Source organism: Zea mays, chromosome 5, assembly GCF_902167145.1.
Source record: "Zea mays cultivar B73 chromosome 5, Zm-B73-REFERENCE-NAM-5.0, whole genome shotgun sequence".
NCBI lineage: Eukaryota > Viridiplantae > Streptophyta > Magnoliopsida > Poales > Poaceae > Zea > Zea mays.
This window is the reverse complement of record NC_050100.1, coordinates 15,799,285-15,821,584: the sequence shown is the minus strand read 5'-3', so window position 1 is coordinate 15,821,584 and position 22,300 is coordinate 15,799,285. Positions and strand designations below refer to the sequence as shown.

General features: G+C 48.5%; 1 protein-coding gene across 1 annotated transcript; it reads left to right on the top strand.

Moving 5' to 3' along the window:
• Nucleotides 1-2,696: 2,696 nt before the first annotated feature.
• LOC109939432 (auxin-responsive protein SAUR40) lies at nucleotides 2,697-3,445 on the top strand. The gene has a single exon (XM_020537616.1). It carries the CDS (start codon nucleotides 2,892-2,894, stop codon nucleotides 3,210-3,212), a length of 321 nt encoding a protein of 106 aa, XP_020393205.1. The 5' UTR covers nucleotides 2,697-2,891; the 3' UTR covers nucleotides 3,213-3,445.
• Nucleotides 3,446-22,300: the final 18,855 nt, after the last annotated feature.

Below are 22,300 nucleotides of genomic sequence, written 5' to 3'. Positions count from 1 at the left end.
GTGCTTATCTACAAGATAAGTATGTGCCTCATCAAACAACCATAGCCCGACCCAACGTTTGAATAGGACTACCATAGAGACACGTAGAGACACGTCACCAATATTGACATCAGTATGTGCCTCATCAAAAAGTGTAAGACCAATCGATCTTTTTTTTCCAACACCCATCTAGAGTTCACAAAATGAACAACAAAAGAAAAAAAGTTCTTTTTAGCCTTACCATTCCATATGTTAGAAGTAAGACCATCTGAAGAACACAGAGAACATAAAGATTTCGATAAGTTTTAGCAAACACTCATTGTAAAGTTTGATAAGGTCTCTAGCAGTAGTTTGCCTAAAAACCCTTAACAAATTTAGGATTATAGGCACGAGTAATATATTCTTGAAAAGCATTAGATTCACCAAACCACAGAGGCAGATCCATTATAGCAATCAAGCCAAATAGTTTAGTTCTAGCAAACAATAGGAGAATAATCCCAATGTTTCAAAGAGCCATCGGGATTATACTTAAGAATTAACTGAACCACAACACATCTATCATGCTCCATCTTAGCAGAGCATTTTTCTTGGTGCTAGAGCAAGTGCCCATCACCGAAAGTAGATCTTGCAGATAAAGTATGCTTACAATGATGGCAAACAAAAAAAATCCTTACACTTTTATTTCCCTTGGTGGTGGTAATATCATCGAAGCCATCCCAGACCTTAGACTTCGAGGGGCCCTTCCTCGAGTCCCTATGGCAATCGACAGAAGTTGTGCATGTCGTGGCCATCATGCTCGTGGATCCTATCCCCCGTTGTGGTCCCACTAGAAGGTGCATCGACGTCGATACCAGCAGTAGCAACACTGGCACTGAACAAAGCCACCTCCTCATCCAGATCGATGATATGTGACTCGATCTAGCACTCCTCCCCCTTGGCCACTAGGTCAAGATCCATGATCTCAATCGACTTTATCTCTTTCTCCCTAAACTGCGTGTGTCACCTGCGTAGCTAAAGCACTGGTGTCACTGACGAGGGACCACCAGAGGGGATAAGGGTTAGGGTTATGCTAAGAGAATAAGGGGTGAAGAATGTCTAATCATGCCAAAACAAGTAGTCACACTGGGAGAGGGGGTAAGAGCTAGAAATGGAGGGAGGGAGGGTGAGGGGCGGACGGAGTGGGAGAGGACGAGGGGGTCGACTGGAAAGACGAGGGGTCATGAGTTCATGAGTCACAACTCACACGCCATAGTCAAGAAAAGGAAAAAATAGTTACTCACATTGTTCTGAGACAACCATTGATTAGGTCATGCTCGTGCCGTCACAATAGGCTAGGCTGATGGTCCAAGCACGACCCGTACGCCATGTCGATCCGACACGAGCTTTGAGTGATATGGGCAGTGCCCATGTCCGTTCGTGTCAGATGCTGTATTGTCTGATAGATCCGGCCTACCATATATATATATATATATATATATATATATATATATATATATATATATATATATATATATATATATATATATATATATATATATATATATATATATATACTATTAATAACCTAATGTAAGCACCTGATGCTACCACGGCTTCATCCTCCGCGCTGACAATCTGGGCCTACCCTACGCACTCCCCAGCACCCTCTCAGCTACTGCCCTGTAAATCTCCAACGCCTGTACAACCATCTACTGCGCTTACCCACCACCCGATCCCACCGCGCAGCCACCACACCGCACAACAAAATAGTGCAGAGCGAGTAGTCAAACCACGTCGTCTTGCTCTAAAAATTTAGGGTAACCAACAAACCCATATGTATCTTAATGTTTAGAAATAAACAATAATTATATTTAAATAAATATTATAATACCTATTTATATGATATATAACAACTGTATTAAAACAATGATAACTCGACGACGATAACAGTGACTGTACCACAGAGCGCTACAGTGCCGCTAGGGTGACCTCGATCTCGTGCGGTCCCAGGCCCAGGCGCGGACGGCTGCATGTGCGTTCACGGGCAACTCCCACGGAGACGAACCAGTACGTGTTGCTCGCCGCCAATGACTTCTCCCTCTCGCCATGCATGCATACTTTTTTTGCTAAATTAATTCTGGAATTTGGCAACCAAAAAAAAAAACAAGTCTACTGCGGCTGAACTAGAGTGTTGATTTGGTTGCCGTAGAAAAGATCGAGGACCTTGGAATATACTGCTGCTATTTGACAGATAGCTTATTGATCAGTTATTTGTGTGTTCAATAAGAATGCATCTGCCTCTCTCAAAAAAAAGAGAGCATGCATCTGCATTTCTGGAGAACACTTACCTAGTGCCTGCGCCGCCTCACATCAGCTGGAGCTGCTCGCCGCATGCGCCTGGTGCCCTGGTGTCACCAGTCACCACCTCGCGGGCGCGCGGATCCACCGTCGCCTCCCTCGATCCGCAAACAAGTAGCACGTGTCAATTGAACAGTAAAGTTAATAGCTTGTTTAAGATCTATGCAAACTTTTCGAGAGGACCATCGGAGCAAAAAAAAAAACTAGAGGAATTAACCATGATAGACTCCATAACAGTCCGTCCAGGTCAACAATTTGGACCCAACTCGGTCAAAAGATTCGGCAACTGCCATAACAGCTCCCGCCCGCCGCGAAGCCGCGCGCTCGTTCCATTCCATCCATCATCCATTCCAACCCTATAAATCCAGCCAGCCCTCGCCCTTTTTCCCGCAGCTAACGACCGAGCCCAAAAAGAACAAGACGCGATCCAATCATCACCACTCGCCCAGTCGCCCTAGCTAGCTAGCTAAGAACTCCAGCGCCGATCGAGAGCTACCTAGATCTCTCTCTCTCTCTCTCTCTCTCTCTCTCTCTCTCGAGCGGGGTCGGGCAAATAATAAACGGAACATCTGGCCATGGCGTGGAAGAGGAAGAACGGCAGCGCCAGCGGGTCGCCCGCACGCGGGGCCGGCGCCGGCTACGAGGAGGCGGAGAAGGTCCCGAGAGGCCACGTCCCGATGCTGGTCGCTGGCGGGGACGACGACGGCGATGGTGGCCAGCGGGTGCTGGTGCCGGTGCGGCTTCTCAGCGACCCATCCATCGCGGAGCTTCTCGACATGGCGGCGCAGCGGTACGGGTACGGCCAGCCGGGCGTGCTGCGGGTGCCCTGCGACGCCGGCCACTTCCGCCAGGTCCTCGACGGCGCCATGCACAGATGCGGGATCAGCTTGGCGTGAACAAGAGAAGGAGATTGAGTGGCTGCTAGCTGATCAAGCTGAGCACTGAGGGGATTAATTGTTAAGACACGCACCCCTCCGGCCCGTGTGGCGACCAAGCTAGCTTGTAGCCTTGTACGTACACACAGATAATCCTAGCTAGCTGATTGGTTTGTTCTTCAATATATTGGTTGATTTGATCCATTATTACATTCATTTCTGTATATATTTGATGATAGAAGCAGGTTGACTTATAACTGTAAAACGCAGGCAGCGCAACACCATAAGGCAGGCCTGCATGGCTGCATATATATATTATTATCGTCTCGATCTAGCTTCTTGCTTATCACTAGCTCTTCGTCGGTAGCTCCATTAGTCCACATGTCAATAAAGGTTTTTTAGAGCTCTAAACGGTTTCAGATCCATCTGATAGTGCACTATTCAATTTTTCCCTCTCTCCTTGCAACTTGCATAGCCAAGTAAAACCACTATTTTTTTAGTCGCAAGAGGAGCCTATATGTACAAAGACGCCCAAAATAGCACCTACCAGTTACTCCAAGAAAACAAACCTTCTATTACAAATATACAAAGTGACCATTCCCACGCGATCCATACAATTCCTTTTCATATTGACACAAAATAAAGGAGATGATTGACAAGAACATGCATGCATGTCGTCATTGTGGCAATAATAATAGGGATTGAGACAGCATGACTTTCTTTTGAATAGACCAGCAGTACCCTTTCCGTCTCAAATTTAATGTTTGTCTCACGTCTTAAGAGAAGCAACCAATAAAAAGTGGTACTAAATATATATAAACTGCTAATATGCACTAGTACACAGAGGCTCTATAGTGGCGGTTCTAGAGCTGTTTGCACTGGCGTTTTTCAGTGCCGCCAGTGCTAGGGGCCAGTGGAAATGACGTGGCGGTTTTCTTAATAAAAACGCCAGTGAAAATCGATTTCCACTGGCGGTCGACGTAATAAATCCGCTAGTAAAAATTACTTTTAAAAACATTAAACAGGTTTTTTAAAACAACAAAAAAATTATTTAAGGAGAGGACTCACCCCACCACCCGCCCGTCTCCGTAATCGAACCGTCGACCTCACCCTCGCGCGTACTCTTCACTACCACTCCGTTTATAATATGCATCGTGTCTAGTTTGTAGTTGTTTTGTTCACATATTACAACCATTTGAGTGTAAATTGCTTATTTGAGACTCTAAACGAATTCAAATAAAAAAGTTGTCAACTACAAAGTTGAATAACTTTTGGAGTTCTACAACTTTTATTTTGACATTTTTTTTCATCCGAGGTAGTTTGCAAAATATGAATTTTAAATTTGACATACTTAGATTTATTTTTTAGAACCGAAACAAGTTCAAATAAAAAGTTGTCAACTACAAAGTTTCATAACTTTTAGAGATCTATAACTTTTATTTTGGTGGTTTTGTCATACGAAGTTGTTTGAAAAACTCGAAAAATTAAGGATAAAAATGATTTCTAGTTGCGGTTCCTTAAGAAAACCGCCACTAGAAATCGATTTCTACATGCGGTTCCTTAAGAAATTCGCCACTACAAATCATGGATTTTTACAGGCAGTTTTCTTAAATAACCGTCTGTAGAAATACGATTTCTAGTGGTGGTTTCCTTAAGGAACCACCACTAAAAATAGCACAGTCTGTTGATAAACGAATCCGTCTGTAAAAATATATCGTCCCGCAGGCTTTGAGCCCTTTTCTACTAGTGATGGTTTATATTATATTTTCATAGTAAACCTAGTTAAAAATACAAATGCTAATACAATTTTTTTTATAATTCTAGTTAAATTTAAGATTTATTAAAACTTTGGATTGTGATAATGAGCACTTATTTTGTGACGAAGAAGTAGACCTTGAGGATTATCCAACGACTGTCTAAAGCGATAGCATGCGTCATGTTATGTATGATGCAGAAGAGAGAGAACGTGCAAAAAGGGTCAAGTGAACGCGAGGCTGGTTCAGGTGAGTGAGGGCACCTCGAATGGTTATTTATAAGTAGGTTTAGTGAAAAGCTCATAGCTCGATTCAGCTCCTCATAGCTCGTCATTTATATTTTTGAATAACTTAGTATTTCCGCTTATGTCGTCAAAGAGCCAACATTGTTCCCTTAAACATATGTTGGTTTTATTGTATGATTTGATGTCTTGCGCTTTACAATTGGTTGATAGCTATAGACCTAGACCTTGTAAACACATGGGATTATTGCTACAGTTCTATCACTTTGTGTTAAGCAGATGTAAGACAATCAATAATAGATTATGGATACATATCTATGGCATGGTGGACTATGATATATGGTGTAGTGGTACCTTAGTATATTGTTATACTTATATATACATGGCAGCGTGTATAAACTAGCTTATTTATTTGGTTTAAGAATTACGAAAGGATTTCTTTCGTATTATTAGTTGTTGGGGACCTTCGGCGTCCGAAGGTCCTCAAAAACATGATTTAATAGTGTTTCTGGAGTATAATGTGCAAACAGGTATCTTCGGACTCGAATCGGTATCACAGAGCTGAGGGAGAAGCTCAAAGCATACGAAGGTTGATACAGCACCGAAGCTGTGAGCAGAAAAGCTTCGGCATGGTGGCAGGAAAGGAAACCGACTTAAAGATGAAAAGGCTATTCGGACCTCGATGGATTACTATAGAGTTATTGTCAGATGTAAAGGGCATAAATGTAATTTTGTAAGGGCTGTGTCCCGTGTCTATAAATAGGTGAACAGTATCCCCGTACTGTTCACGCTGACTTGGCATTTGCTTTTGCGTCACGCTTGTACTTTTTACCTTCTCTCAGGACCGAAGGTACATTTGTAATTTGAAATCATTTCTATTTTTCCATGTTAATAAAATAGAAATGATTCTATGATGATGCTTATATTATATTTCATGCTTTATATGAATCCTTCGTCATTACTTGTTATGTTTACGAAGGTATGTCTCTTATGACCTTCGTCCGAAACTCATTATTTCCCGAAGGGACATAATGCTTCGAAGGACGAAGGACTTTAACACTTAACACTTTTTATGTTGCCTTGTTCTTAACTCTTAGCATTTGAGAACAAGTCCCCAACATTGGCGCCCACCTCCGGTGAACTCACTTCCATTTCTTGAGCTTTGAATACCTTCGGCGAGCGTCACCTTCGTCATGCCGCCGAAGAAGGCTTCAACAACAGGAGCTGGCACACTGCAGTCGCTGGATCCCAATCAGGATGTTATTTCTCTTAGAGAAGCCCGAAGCCAGAAAAGGCTGTCAGTCCAACACCTCCGGATGATGATCTTGATCAGGAAATTCAAAATTTGGAGATCCTTCAGCAACAAGTTCAGCGCAGGAAGGAAAAGATGGCTCGTCTAGCTGATCTTCAGAGACAGATAGATGAAGCTTCGGAAGAGGTCCGTCATTTCGTTCAAGATGATCAAACCCGAAGGCCTCCACGCAGAGAGCTTCATCAGGAAAATTTCCGCAATGAGGACGACTGGTATGAAAATCTCCATCATGGAAACTTTGCTTTTGATGATGCTTCTCCTCTTTCAACAGAATTGCAGGCTACACCTTGGCCACAGACTTACAAGCCACCTCAGCTTCCCATATATGACGGTCACTCAGACCCGAAGCAATTCCTAATGAGCTACGAGGCAACAATATCTTCATACGGTGGCAATACGGCAGTCATGGCAAAATCCTTCGTCATGGCCGTCAGAAGTGTTGCTCAGACCTGGTACTCTTCTCTTCGGCCAGGGACAATCACTTCTTGGCAGAAACTGAAAGATATGCTCATAACTAGTTTCCAAGGGTTTCAAACAAAGCCGGTCACTGCTCAGGCCCTTTTCCAGTGCACCCAGGACCACGAAGAATACCTTCAGGCATATGTCCGAAGGTTTCTGCGTTTAAGAGCACAGGCGCCGACAGTGCCCAATGAGATTGTCATTGAGGCCATGATCAAGGGGCTTCGGCCAGGGCCATCAGCGCAGTATTTTGCCAGGAAGCCACCACAAACGCTGGAGAAGCTGCTCCAGAAGATGGATGAATATATTCGAGCTGACAATGATTTTCGCCAAAGAAGGGAGGAGGCCTTCAGATTTTCTGAGATGACCAGGGGCTTCGGAGGAAGATTCTATCCGAGGCATGTCAGATCAATTCATAATTCCAATCAAAATGATGATAAGGGGAGCCAGCAGCAAAGGCCACAGTACTCCTCACAGGCTTCGGGGCAACAGCAAAGCTCCTTCCGACCACCAGCTCCAAGAGGCAGAGGCGCCAGGGGCTTCGGCGGAAGATTCGGGGATCAACCCAGAAGAATATTTTGCTTATTCTGTGGTGAAAACAAAGGTCATACTACCAGGATGTGCCATGTTATCATTCAGAAGCAAAAAGAGATAGCTGAAGCTGCCACGCAACAGGCTCAGCCGAAGCAGGTCATGCACACTGCTTCGTATCATTCGCCTTACATCCCAGAATATGTAGGCAATCACCCTGCAGCTTCTGTTGCTTCGGCGAGTCAGCCTCAGGCTTCCTGGCAACAACCTCCGCCTCCACCACCGCTACAACAAGGCCAGCAGCCAGAAGGGGGCCAATATACTCAAAATCAACGGGATTTCAGAGAACAGTCCGAAGCTCGCACAGTTAATAGCACTGTGCCAGAGTCAAAGCACATCTACTGACAAGTATCCTACTTTGATAGAAGTCTTCTCTATTCAAGTTTCATTTTTCATGTAATAAAGAACACTTTTTAAACTTCATGTAATGGTTTTGTCGTTTGCCACGAGGAAAGTAAATCTTTTTCACAGGTTCAAATTGTAAGAATTTGCAAGAGAAGGGCGAATAAGCTTGCCTCCACCACGATATGTATTTTTCGGAGCAAGGAAAAAGTCGTTCTAAGGGACGCAGAGTAAGCTTGCCGAAGCCACAAAAAGTCGTTCTAAGGGACGCAGAGTAAGCTTGCCGAAGCTACAAGAAGTCGTTCCTAAGGGAGCGCAGCGTAGGTTTTCTGCTCCAAAGTCGTTCCTAAGGGAATGCAGAGCTAAATACCGCCGAAAGTAAAAGGCGAAGAAGTTCCAAAGACGTTCCTAAGGGAATGCAGAACTTACAGCGAAAAGTCAACGCTGATACCGCCGAAAGTAAAAGGCGAAGAAGTTCCAAAGACGTTCCTAAGGGGATGCAGAACTTACAGCGAAAAATAAACGCTGATTCCGCTGAAGTAAAAGGCGAAGAAGCTCCTAAGGGAGGCTTATAATGAAAAAGTCAGTATTGATACAAAAGATTGTGCTCCATTGCAGGAATGTGCGTATCTTCGGCACAAAATATCATTTTGCATAACATAACATCATCACATCATTTTGCATAGCATAATCATCATACATCATGCTGCATGTGGCACAAGAAGGGGGCATGTTATCGATCTTCGGAAAATGCTTTGAGAAAGGGCAAATCATGCCAAGTTACAGGGAGAAACAATATTGATCTTCGGGGCATAGCTTCGGGGATTATTTTTACGAAGCTTGGATATTTCTTATGAGAACACTATGGATATTGTCGTGATAAATGATAAATTCTTCTTCACGAAGCATGAAAAGAAGGGAAGGTGTTTTTTCGTCGAAGACTCAAAAATGGTACGTGTTTAAAGTTTCATGCATCGTAAAGAATTGAATCATAAAACAAGTATATTACATACAGGATTACAGAATATTACACAAATCATATATCAAATGTTTTTTGCAATAGCACTTAGTTTTCCCTAAGTACTATCTCTGCAGCTTCGTTCAGCAGTCGATCGACAACCTGATCCATGATAGCTTCGGCCATCTTTTTAATTTCGTCGTCATCTTTAGGCTGAGGGCCCGAAGATGCTTTAGTAGGATCTGAGTGAGGACGGGATACTATTACATCACTATTACAGATCGCGAACGAACTATAAAATTAAAAGTTATAACGCGATGAAAACTATTCGTCAGTACCTATTTGCCCTTCGGGCTCTGCGTTTTTCTCAGCAGCCTCGGCTACTTTTCTAGCCTCATGAATCCCTTTCTCGCTTTTCTGAATGATTTCTTGGGCCATTTCTCTACCACCGTTGTCCCAGATGTCGGTGAAAAATTTTCCCCCAACCGCGCTAGCTTCGGCTGAAGGATCTTTTATATCTTCAGTGGACAAGGTGGCTTCGGACTGCGATAAAATCTTCACATGTTCACATCCTTTCCCCTCCAAAATGGTGGCAATCCCTCTGGCACCAGAAAAAGCGCAGATGTCCCCGCGACTATTTAAAATTTCTTCAAAGGCCTCCGCCTCATGATTGATCCATTCCAGGGGACCTTCGGGGTTACCTCTTATAAAGTTTTCTTCTTGCAAAAATGCGCCAACGCTGGCGAAGCTAGTTTTTATTTTCTTGACACACTCTATAGATTTGTCGAAGCATTTCTTCTTGGCTGACCGAAGCTCTTTAACAGTTTCTTCTAAATGATTTGCCCATTGGTCGCTGAGTTCTCGCCTTGTTTCTTCAAGTATGCATTCCTCTTTAGCTCTGGCTAATTGTTTACGAAGGTTTTCAATTTCACCCTTCTGAGCTTCGGCCTGACCTTTGAAAAGAGCTTCGTCTTCTTTTATTTTATTTATTAAGGAATGCAATATTTTGTCTTTTTCGAGACCTTCGTTCCTCAGTTCAATTACTTCGGAACGAAGGTTGCTCAGGGCTATAGTACATCCTTCGTCCTCAGCATCTTTCTGTGCTCTGAGGGCATTGCTGAGTATCAGGACCTGCAGACAGGAATATGTCTGTGTCAATAGTTTTAAACAAACGAAAAATTTTGAACTCAACAAAAATATAAGAATTCCATTTGTCGCACCTTTAAACTATTGTAAGCTAGGCTGTCAGCCAGATCGTTCTTTGACAGCACCGAAAGTCCGTCTTCTAAAGTTGGGAATCCGAAGCTTCTGCTCATCTCCCGACAGACAGAAATTTCCTTGCTGTCGGGGAGGCAATACAAGAAATCTTCTTCTCCACTGCCATTAAATATCAACGCCCCCTTTGGATATTTCAATTTTTGGGCATAGTGTTGGGCCTCTTGTTCTTCTTTTTCTGATAATTTTTTCCCCGAAGCATGACGAAAAATATAATCACGAATTTTGGGGGATGCTTCGGGGGTAACAACACCAGTTCCTTCAGCAAAAGTTGGCTTTGTTATTTTTTCTGCCTCACTTTCCAAGGTTTTTGCCTTTGCGGGCTCTGAGGGCCCAGCTTCGGCTTCAATTTCTTGCTCTAGAGCTGCAGAACCAGAAATTTCAGCTGTTGTTTCAAAAGTAACAGCAGCCTTCTTCGGAGGTGTGCTCGAAGATATGATCGTTTCCAGTACATCTAGCACATTAGCCATTCTTTTTCTCTTCGGAGTTGCAGCTGGCACTTTTTCATTTTTTGATGTCCCAATAATTGCTGAAGGACTCAAAACTTCTGATGTTTTGGAGTCCTCGGTTGCTTCCTTTACCTCTTCCATTTTTTCTGTGAATGGCGCTTCGGCCTTCTCTTTCGTTTCCGGTAACAAAATTTTTGATTGCTCCAATTTTGTCTTCGTTGGTACTTCGGCTGTTTCTGCGACTTCTGGCAGCAAAGTTGGCTCGGCTGGTTTTTCAGCTTCGTTGGCCGAAGAAGTCTCTCCGGTAAACTCAGGCACCGAAGCTGGTTCAATATAACGCGGCCGATGCAAGCTTCTTGCATCAGGCTTCAGACCCTGGCTTCGCACGGCCCACACGAAGATATTCAGCCTTATGATTGCCTCGGGGGTAAGCTGGTGAAGATAGACTTCAAAGATCTTCAGCACTTCCACGACGAAGCTGCTCAAGGGCAATCGCAGCCCAGCCTTCAAAAAGCTTCGGAATACCACGACTTCATTTTCTTCGGGGTCTGGGCAAGTCTTTTCCCCTTCGTCCGCCCTCACAATGGACAGATCCCGGAAATACCTTCCTCTCATATTAACAAGATGATTCTCTTTGATAGTTGATTTACCATAAACTGAATGGCTTGGTCGCCAGGGGCGATCTTCGGAGTCTTCGCCACCGCTGTCCACATCAAAACTGTCACTGTCACCAGTATCTTCAGACAGCCCTTCCAGAATTTCCCTGGTGATCTTTTCTGTGTTGGTCTTCGACATTGCTATAAGAAACCCTAAGTTCTTCTCTTCATCAAGACTCAGCTTCATCTCAGCAGCAGCCTTCTTAGCAGCTTCAGACATCTTCGGAAACACTAAAAAACTGTTTTCAAAGCCGAAGCTTCAAAGCTAAAAGCTTAGCAGATCACAGTGCACAAGAGCTAAAAAATCAGTGAGCAGGAGTGGTTGGCCAGAAAGCGTGCAAAATAAGTTTGCGGTATGGCCGTATTTATACGCTTGATGCGTTGAAAGTTGAAAGACCCCACTTGTCATTGAATGTTGCTATTCTAGCAAAGGGAAGGTGTTTTTTCGGACCTTCGGCATAAAGCCTTCGTTCATATCGCAATCTGAATTTATTATTTCAAACAAATTAATATTGCGAGGGGCTACTGTTGGGGACCTTCGGCGTCCGAAGGTCCTCAAAAACATGATTTAATAGTGTTTCTGGAGTATAATGTGCAAACAGGTATCTTCGGACTCGAATCGGTATCACAGAGGGAGAAGCTCAAAGCATACGAAGGTTGATACAGCACCGAAGCTGTGAGCAGAAAAGCTTCGGCATGGTGGCAGGAAAGGAAACCGACTTAAAGATGAAAAGGCTATTCGGACCTCGATGGATTACTATAGAGTTATTGTCAGATGTAAAGGGCATAAATGTAATTTTGTAAGGGCTGTGTCCCGTGTCTATAAATAGGTGAACAGTATCCCCGTACTGTTCACGCTGACTTGGCATTTGCTTTTGCGTCACGCTTGTACTTTTTACCTTCTCTCAGGACCGAAGGTACATTTGTAATTTGAAATCATTTCTATTTTTCCATGTTAATAAAATAGAAATGATTCTATGATGATGCTTATATTATATTTCATGCTTTATATGAATCCTTCGTCATTACTTGTTATGTTTACGAAGGTATGTCTCTTATGACCTTCGTCCGAAACTCATTATTTCCCGAAGGGACATAATGCTTCGAAGGACGAAGGACTTTAACACTTAACACTTTTTATGTTGCCTTGTTCTTAACTCTTAGCATTTGAGAACAAGTCCCCAACATTAGTATTTTCAAGCTTCAGATAGATACATATAAATGTATATATGATCTTCATACTTTTTAATCCCTGGTTTTCGAGCTAGCTCAAGAGCTTGTAAATGGGTCGAGCTCTACTTATAAGCTAACTCTAAACATATTATTTTTTACGTTTTAATAGGAGAGGAATAAAAGTTATTTCTTAATCAAGAGTTAATCGCATGCTTACACTTTAATCATATGCGGTAACAAAATAGCCGATTCTCAAGCAGGTGTGTGACAGTGTGAGGAAGTGGTAGAGAGAAAGGTGCTATCTATCTGCTATCGGTAAATATATAGGAGATCATCCTGAATTCAATTTTCTGGTGTTGTCGTACGATATATATAGTGCCTACGACAAACATGCAGTACGTATATCAAACTAGTATTCAAATTCGTCTTGAGTATCTGGGCCCGCTTTAATTAATCTGTACCAGTTTATACCATTTCTGTAGCGGTTTTATCTTTACAAATTACAGCTGCAGTAATTTAAACAACTGTTTTTGTCTTTTGCTGCTGATCCGGATGTCTTCTGCTGCGCACGATCGCCTCCGGTACAAAACAGAAAGGCATTGTTGTTGGCGAATATGAATGTGCTGTGTGCAATGGAGTTTCTGAGACCGAAACCCACCGTCTGTTCCGTGGGGCCAACTCAAACAATTAATACCATCCATTTGGAGACTACCATGCATTATCTTCAACAACAAAAGCGTCTCCGATGACGTTTGGTTCATACACAGTACAGGTCGGCTGCATATTTCCAGCGCTCTGGCTGCAAACTTTCACTGTAGCTGCAAACTTTTCCACCGCGACAGCTAGCAGTAGCTGTTGTCGCGAAACCCAGCAGCCGAACGAATGTTTGAGCATGTGTTGCATCTTCTTGCACCGTTTAGTTTGGTCATCCCTTACGCATCGACCAGACCGACCCGCGGATCACACGAGCAAAAACTAAGCTAGTGTTTGGTTTCCGAGATGGAACGGTTCTATATAGAACCAATTTAAACAACAACAAATTTGAAATGGATTGGATGAGTCCCACCGTACTCTGGAACCTAACACTAACTAAAAGTAGAGTACATCAACAATGTTTCGTTGGTTCTTGTATGCATGAGACCATTCATGGAGCGCCATATGTCGTCCTAGGGCGGAACAAGGGGCCGTCAGAGGCCATGGCCCCTCCCAAGGTTGCGTGTGGGTGTATATATATATACACTTTAAATTTTATACAGCCTAAATATATATAATTTAAGCTTTATGCACTTAATTAATCAAAGATTTAATATAGTGGTTGGTAATATAAGATCTATAGCTCTGTTGTAGTATACCAACCAAAGTCTAAAAGAGATAAACAATGTAAGATAAAATATCCGTTCAATGGCTAATCGACGACATGAGACATCAAACCTAATTTGTGGGCAGGCGACTGATCTATGAACCTCATCCTTTTATGATTCATCTTATCGTCTGACTGGACAACTATCGGTTGTCGCTAACCACTTGACTTGGCATTTGCCACAGGCCTACAACCATAGTCCATAGAAGACGATTATGCGAAGCAACAGAATGAGCACCAGCGACATCGGTCACCGGAACCACATGTCACACCAGAGACGTCGTCCACATCGATTACAAGCCAACTTATACATGAGAGCTAAATTACAGGCTTAGTGAATGTTGGAACTTGCTCACAGGCGCAAGTTGATCCAACGGGGGGGGAGTGATAGCGCAAACAGGGTTTAGCACGAGATGGCAGAAGCTTTTTTTCATCTAGCCTCTCAAGGGCACTGTGCGGGGGTATTTATAGGTGTCCGGGTACCCAGTGTCCCGTGCTAAGGACGCATGTGCCCTCAGACACCTAGGTTATCCCCGGAATATTCCCATAAAGCGGGGTTACAGACTGTAATTACAGGGACGCCTTTATAAATTAGGCCCGTAACACGCAGCGGCCACGCAGGGCCTGTCACAATGGGCCGGATCACACGTGGGCCTCCGCGCTGGACGAGGCCGCACAGTGGGATGACCTCGCCACGGGTCTTCGTCCGATGTCGTATGGGGCGAAGGGTGTCCCTGACCGTTGTCTTGTCTCCGTTGGGCCGGCATTTACGGCGAAGGCCCCGAGCGAAGGGTGGCGTCTTTGCCTTCGCCCCAACATTTGCCCTCCGAGGGACCAGTTCGACTAAGTCATCTGGTGCCGAAGACGTCGCTAGATGGCGGAGACGATGCCCTCGCTCGAAGTGGTTCCGCGGGGGTTTTTGACATGACCGTTGATTGACGCCGTACTGTAGGACTGCGGGTTTCCCGAAGCGCCGCGCCCTGTGTATAAAAGGGGGCGGGGGGCGGCGCATTTTGAAATTTATTCTTCCGCGCTCCGTGAAAACCCTAGCCGCTTTCTCCACCGTCTCTGCTGCTCGTCTGCCCTCCTTGCTCTTGTTCGCCGGAGATCTGGCTCGAGTGAAGCAGACCGTCCGCCGCCGCCGACGGTACGTAGCGATGCCGACCTCTTCTTCTTCTGCTGCCGCTTCGCCGCCGGCCGACGCGTCATCTGAGGAAACGCTGAGTACTGTGGCGGCGGAGGAGTTGCGCGCCGGCGATACTGTGGATTTTGGTGTGTCGCGGATGTCGTCGGCCCACGTGCAGGATATGCAGCGGCTTGGTTACTTTGGCGGCGGGGTCGCTCGTGTCCCGGGGACGGAGGAAGTCCCCGAGCCGGAAGGCGAGTTGGTTGTGTTCGAGGCGTTCTTTGCCGCTGGTCTCCGCCTGCCTGCGCACCGATTTGTTGGAGAAGTCCTGCGCAGATTTAATGTTCAGATCCATCAGCTGACTCCGAATGCCGTGGTGGCTCTGTCGAAGTATGTCTGGGCGACGACTTCGTACGGCGGACAGCCATCAGTCGAAGTCTTCGCGAAGTATTATTGCCTGCACTGGCAGAAGAGGATGATTGGAAGTGAATTTGCCCAGTTTGGGTCCTGTACATTTACGCCAAAGACCGGCAAGACCACGATGCAGGTAGTTGAGTTGGTTCCTTGCGCCCGCAACAAGTGGGGCAATTGGCAGGATTTTTGGTTCTACGTCGCGGAGGGTACAGCCGAAGACCATCCGGGGCTCCCCGTGTCCGAGATGTGCTCGCATTTTTACTCAGCATACCCGCCTTTTGAAGTGGCGGATGAGGATGCGGACGAAGGGGCCCTTCGGTGCGCCGCCGGCCTGAGCAGCGGGCGCGATTTGGTTGAGGAGTTTGTGGCGTTCGGGGTATGGCCTTTGGTGCATGGCTGGGCGCTGGGCGAAGTGTGCCCTCGCCAGATGCCCTCCCACGGTGGGAAGCTGGTGCGAAGTCTTGCCTTCGCGCTAGATCTGCAGAGTCGCGATCCGGCCGCCTTTGTGCGCGAGGCGGAGGATGGGGCGGTGCGGATCGTGGGTCGGTATGTGCCTAGGACAGAGGGCCAGCGTAGTTGGGACATTCGCGGGTCAAATGACCGCTTGAACAGGGTTTTTGAGTTGAATCGTCTGCCGTATGGCGGTTATCCCGGCCAAGACGATGTGGATCGTCACGGGAAGAAACCGGTGGTGGAGTCTGGAGACGACCCCGCGCCGGTGGCCGCCCCGTCATCTAAGAAGAGGAAACTAGGTACTGTTGTGGGAGGACTTGGGGTTTCTGATGGTTTTGCTAGAGAATTGATGAGGACATGCGCGGCCCCGGGGGGAAGGATGTCTTCGCCCGAGCTCCGGGAGTCTTCGGCGCGGATGCTGAGGGTTACCGGGGGTTGGTGGCCTAAGAATGTTCCTGTCCCCCGCGCGGCCGGCGAAGACTTTTTTACATCTCGCATGGTTCGTGCTTGGAAAGTGTTTCCTTACGAGCGGAATATTGCTGCTGTTGTGTCGGCAGTGATGGACAAGGATCGCCAGGGAGCTGCATAGAAGCGCCAGGCGGTCGTCAGGCTTCATGAAGCCAGGCCGAAGAGGCAGCAGAGGGCTGCGAAGGCTACTGCCCCGGCGGAGGCCAGCCGCCGCTGGCGGCTAAGTCGGCCGTCCCTGCATCCAGTAGGGCGCCGGACGCTGCGAAGGCGGCTCGAGGGTTGCCGCCCTCTGGCAAGCACGTTGCTGACTTCGCCACCGACATTAGTGTGGACGATTATCTTGTTGGTAAGTCGTTGGCTCGATTTTTTTTTTGATTTGTTGATGCGTCTTAGGGTCGGACGAAGACCAGCTTGTTGTTGTTTCGCCTGCCGCGGCGGCCACGACGGCTGCCGTGGTGCCAAGGGCGAAGGGCAGTGCTCTTTGTGCCGGTGGCGAGATACCGGCACTCACTGCCATCAGGGACGAGGCGGGTGTCGTGTCCCGCCGGCTGGAGGAGATGAAGGAGGCACTAAGTCAGGTGCGTTGAGCTAGGCCTCGTTTTTTTTTAAACGGCTTCGCCGAGGCTGTGGTCTTATGTGTGTCTTGTAGGCGGCTGACTTCGCAAACCGCGCGACGTCGGGGGCCCTGACGGCAGTTGTGTCTGCCGAAGTCGAGAGACTTCGGACGCAACATGCTGACGCCGTCCGGGAAAAGTCGGCCGCCGACAGTAAGTGTCGCAAGCTGGCGGACAAGGTGGCTGTGCTGGAGGGTGAGAAGGCTGACCTCCGGCGCCAACTGGCGGCGGAGAGGGATGAGGCTAATGAGGCCCTCGCCAAGGCGCAGGCTGCGCAGGCGGAGGCCAATTTGGCGCGGGCGGAGGGCAGCCTTGCCAGGCAGCGCGCCGGGCAGCTGGAGGAGCGGCTCAGCGCGCTGCAGAGCCGTGTGGAGAGGGCCGAGGCCTCGGCGCGCACGGAGGCTGAGCGGACGCGCAAACAGCTTATGGATTCATACCGTGAGCTGGGCGCGCGGACCGCTGAATTTGAAGTGTCGGACCGAGAGCCCGGACTTCGCTGCCTTGAGTGGGTGCAGGAGGAGCTGCAGGCGCTCCCCACCATCATGGAGGGGTTTATGTCTTATGCCTCTCTGGTCACCTGCGAGGGGGCGATGAACGCGCTCTCTCGCGAAGGGTGCCGACACTATGAGGTCTTCGACCAAGCTGATGAGGATTCGGAGCGTGATATCTACAAGGTTGAGGACCCTATAGTGAAGGAATCCGCCGGAGCCCTCTACGACCGAATGTGGGGCCCCCACGGTCGAGAGGTGGTCAGGGAGTGGGCTGAGACGGCGAGGAGTCAGGTAATGTTTGGCTTTTGTTTGGTGTTTGTTTAATGTGGGTTAAATGTGGGTTTGCTGAGTCTGTGTGCTGTGTCTCAGGCGGCGCGTGGCGAGAGGGTGGATGACTTTGGGGCTTTGAATAGCGCGCTGCCTGACCCGGAGCCGAACCCGACGACGGCTGTGTCCGAGGCCGCTCCGGAGCCGCCCCCGGAAATCACCGAAGGCGTTCCCGATGCCCCTGCAGCCACTGCGGCCGGCGGAGACCCGTCGTCAACTGCTGCGCCGAGGGCTGAGGATCCTGTGGCGGTGGCTGCGGAGGCGACAGCGGAGGCTCCCGCGACGGCTGGGTCTTCGCAGGTGGCCTAGTGGGTGTGGGTAGTTAGAAAATTTTGGATATTGTTGCTGAACCTTGGTTGCTGCGCAGGTTCAAGATTTTGGGCCTGCGCACGCAACCGCTACTGCTAATTTTTTGGCGGCTTCGACCGTGGATGATGGGAATAAATCGGATGAGTCTGCGTCTAAATTTTCCGAGTTCGGTGACTCTGGGAGCTCTGTTGAATGGACCGAAGAGTCGTCGTATGAGGACTTGGACTACTTTGCGGCCTTGGATGTGGCAGTGGCGGAGGCTTCGTCGCAAGCTGCAGATGCTGATGTTGTGTCTGGTCCGAGTACTAGGCGTAGGCGGCGAAGGGCGGTTGCGAAGTGTAGAGTGAGTGGAGCGGACGTCGGTCGGCTTCGTGTGAGTGGGGCTGGCAGGAAGGAACTGTTGTCCTTGCCGGCCGCCGTGAGTGCAGGTGAGGGGGAGTTGCAAAGTCTTTTTGCGGGTGAGGAGCTTAGGATAATGTTATTTAACTATAGGGAGATGGGAATTATTCCGAAGGTCGAGCCGATGTAGAATGCGATGCCCTCGCTTGTACATGTGTAATGGCTTGTATGATGAGGTTGTGTGCCTTCGCACACTCGGCTATGTTTGCGAGGGTGTTAAGTGCTTGGTCTGGTGTGTTTGTTATGTTGGTCTGGTGCGCATGTAGTCGGCCTTTGTGCGGACAGTTTGGTGTAGCCGTTTTTGCACTTGTTAGGCTTCGTGCGGCTGTACCATTGTAATCGGTTCGTCGGACTTGTTGCGTTGTCCCTGCTGCACCCTGAGGCGACTTCTGCAGGGATAGCGTTCGCGGCAAACTAGAATTTTTCGCACTTATTGTGCTAGCCCGTCGGCACCCTTAGGCGATTGTTGCCCGGGTAGTCTTCGTGGAGGACCTCGATTTTTCGTGTTTGTAGCGCTAATTCGGCGGCACCCTTAGGCGACTTCTGCACGGATAGTCTTCGTGGAAGATTTCGATTTTTCGCACTTGTTGTGCTAGTCCGGCTGCACCCTTAGGTGACTTCTGCGCGGATAGTCTTCGCGGAAGACTTCGATTTTTCGCACTTATTGTGCTAGTCCGGCTGCACCCTTAGGCGACTTCTGCGCGGATAGTCTTCGTGGAAGACTTCGATTTTTCGCACTTATTGTGCTAGTCCGGCTGCACCTTTAGGCGACTTCTGCGCGGATAGTCTTCGTGGAAGACTTCGATTTTTCGCACTTGTTGTGCTAGTCCGGCTGCACCCTTAGGCGACTTCTGCGCGGATAGTCTTCGTGGAAGACTTCGATTTTTCGCACTTATTGTGCTAGTCCGGCTGCACCTTTAGGCGACTTCTGCGCGGATAGTCTTCGTGGAAGACTTCAATTTTTCGCACTTGTTGTGCTAGTCCGGCTGCACCCTTAGGCGACTTCTGCACGGATTTGTCGCACGCGAGGGCGGCTGCTGCTGGGCCTCGCGGTGACTTTGTATTAGTCGAATGTCGAAGACCGTTGATGCGGTCTTTTTTCGACGTGAATTTTGCGGGGGATTTTTCTCTTGTATATTACATGACACCGCCTCGTTAAAAACCTCACCCCCCGGGAGGAAAAGAGTGCGGGCCAGAACAAAATTGTTTTTGCAAATTACAAGGGCGGGCTGGCCCTGATGAGTCAAACAAAAAATTTGCGCAGATTATCAATGTTCCAGGAATGCTCTAAGTCTTCGTCGTTTGGCGTTGCAAGCCTGTATGCACTTGGGGAGGCCTTCGACTTGACAATGTAAGGGCCCTCCCACATGGGCTCCAGCTTGCCTCTGGACTCCGTTCGAGCTGTCCGGATGAGGACGAGGTCCCCTTCGCTGAATTCCCTTGGGATGACTGCCTGGTCGCGCCATGCTTTTGTCTGGGCTTGGTATTTGTCGAGAGCCTGCAGGGCGAAGAGGCGGTCTCCGTCGATGAGATCCTTCGAAGTTGGCTCATCTACGTCTGGGACGGCCGACGCGGCTGTCCGAGGCGACCTATGCTTTATTTCTTGCGGGGTCATGGCCTCCGATCCGTATAATAGGCGGAAGGGGGTAAACCCAGTCGCCCTGCACTCGGTTGTATTCAGTGCCCAGACCACTTCGGGTAACAGGTCGGGCCACTTGCCTTTTTTGTCGTCAAGGAGCATTTTCTTGACAGCTATGAAAATTTTGCCGTTGGCGCGCTCCACGACTCCGTTGGACTGGGGGTGGTACACGGAGGCGAAGGCAAGCTTGGTGCCGATGGAGAAGCAGAAGTCTTTGAAATCTTGGTTGTCGAACTGCTTGCCGTTGTCGACCGTGAGTTCGGATGGTACTCCGAAGCGGCAAACAATATTTTGCCAGAAGAATTTCTGGGCCGTCTTCGATGTGATGGTGGATACTGCCCTCGCTTCAATCCATTTAGTGAAGTATTCAACGGCTACGAAGGTGAACTTGAGGTTCCCCTGAGCCGTGGGCAGGGGCCCGACGATGTCTAGGCCCCAGCGCTGAAGGGGCCACGTGTGGGCGATCAGCTTCGTGAACTGCGAGGGGCGCCCCGAGCCTGGGGAAAATTTCTGACAGGCTTCGCAGGATCTGACAACCCGATTTGCGGCGCAGATAATGGCGGGCCAGTAGAAGCCTTGTCGTATCACCTTTGCCACTAGGGCCCTGGAGCCTGCGTGGGAGCCGCAGGTCCCCCTGTGGACTTCGCGCAGGATTTGAACGCCCTCGGTCTCGGTGACACACTTAAGCATCGGCTGGCTGACCCCCTTTTTGTACAGTTGGCCCTCGATCAATGCGAAGTCCTGGCTCCTGTGGTGGAGGCGCTTGGCCTCGTTGCTGTCGACTGGGTGATAGAACCCTTGCAGGTACAGGGTTATTGGTGCCCGCCAGTCTTCGGTCATGATAAGGTTGATCATGCGCTGGCCCTCGCTGTCGTTGGTTATTTGGAGCCCTTCGGGGCTGCGGACGGCTGGTGTGCCGATGACGTGATAGAACACGTCGGAGGGGAGGGCTTCACCCCTGGCGGCCGCCTTGGCCAATGCGTCAGCTTCTTCATTCTTGGCCCGGTCCACATGCTGCAAAGTGAATCCCTTGAATTGTTTCTCGAGGCTTCGGATGGCCGCGAGGTACTGCATAAGTGTGGGGTCCTTTGCTGCATAGTCTTTTTCGACTTGGCCGGCGACTACCCTGGAGTCTGTTCGGACTATGCAGGTGGTGACGCCGAGGGCTCTTAACTTGTGGAGGCCGAGGATGACAGCTTCGTATTCTGCGATGTTGTTTGTGCATCTGTCAGATTCCAGGGCAAAGCTTAAGCGTGCCGCGTATCTGTGCTTGACCCCGGCGGGTGAGGTGATGACTGCAGCAGCGCCTGCCCCCGCATGGCACCAAGCGCCGTCGCAGTGGATTGTCCAAACCTTCTCTGCGGACGGCTCTGGCTGTGTTATTGGCCCGATCCAGTCGACGACGAAGTCTGCTAAAACTTGTGACTTGATCGCAGTCCTGGGCTCGAAAGTGATGTGGTAGCCGGAGAGTTCGGCCGCCCATTTGGCGATCCGTACTGATGCCTCCGGGTTTCTGAATAATTCGCCGAGTCCCCTATCTGAGGTGACGCGGACCTTGAATGCTTCAAAGTAGTGGCGCAATTTGCGCGAAGACATAATAACTGCATATGCAATCTTTTCGAGCTCCGTCATGTTACACTTTGACGGTGTGAGCACCTCGGAGACATAATATACTGGGCACTGCCTGATCACGCCCTCTACTGACTGCTCCTGAACCAGTGCTGCACTGATCGCGTGTGGCGAAGCCGCGACGTAAAGCAACAGTGGTAGCGAAGAGTCGGGGCTCGTAAGGACGGCCAACTCCATCATGTACTGTTTTAGTGAGGCGAAGGCCGCCGCCTGCTCTGGTCCCCAAGCAAAGTCTTTTGCGCCGCGGAGTGTTTTGAGGAAAGGAAGACTTTGCTCAGCAGATTTGGAAATGAATCTGTTGAGGGCGGCCAATCTGCCCGTCAGACGCTGGACCTCTCTGGCTGACTGCGGGGGCGTCATGTTGATGATGGCCTGGATTTTGGTTGGGTTGGCCTCGATGCCGCGGTGCGATACCAGATAACCCAATATTTTCCCCTGGCGAACACCGAAGACGCATTTATCGGGTTGAGGCGAAGTCGTGCGTCCCGCATGTTCGCGAATGTCTCGGCGAGGTCTGCGAGATGGTTCTCTTTATTCCTCCTAGCGACGACGATGTCGTCCACGTATGTGAATACGTTACTGCCGACCTGCCCTTCGAGCACTGTTTTGGTGAGCCGGGAGAAGGTGGACCCGGCGTTCTTGAGTCCCTCCGGCATTCTGATAAAGCAA

Coding starts and splice junctions, on each gene's coding strand:
- LOC109939432 (XM_020537616.1), top strand. CDS start 2,892: ATGGCGTGGAAGAGGAAGAACGGCAGCGCCAGCGGGTCGCCCGCACGC.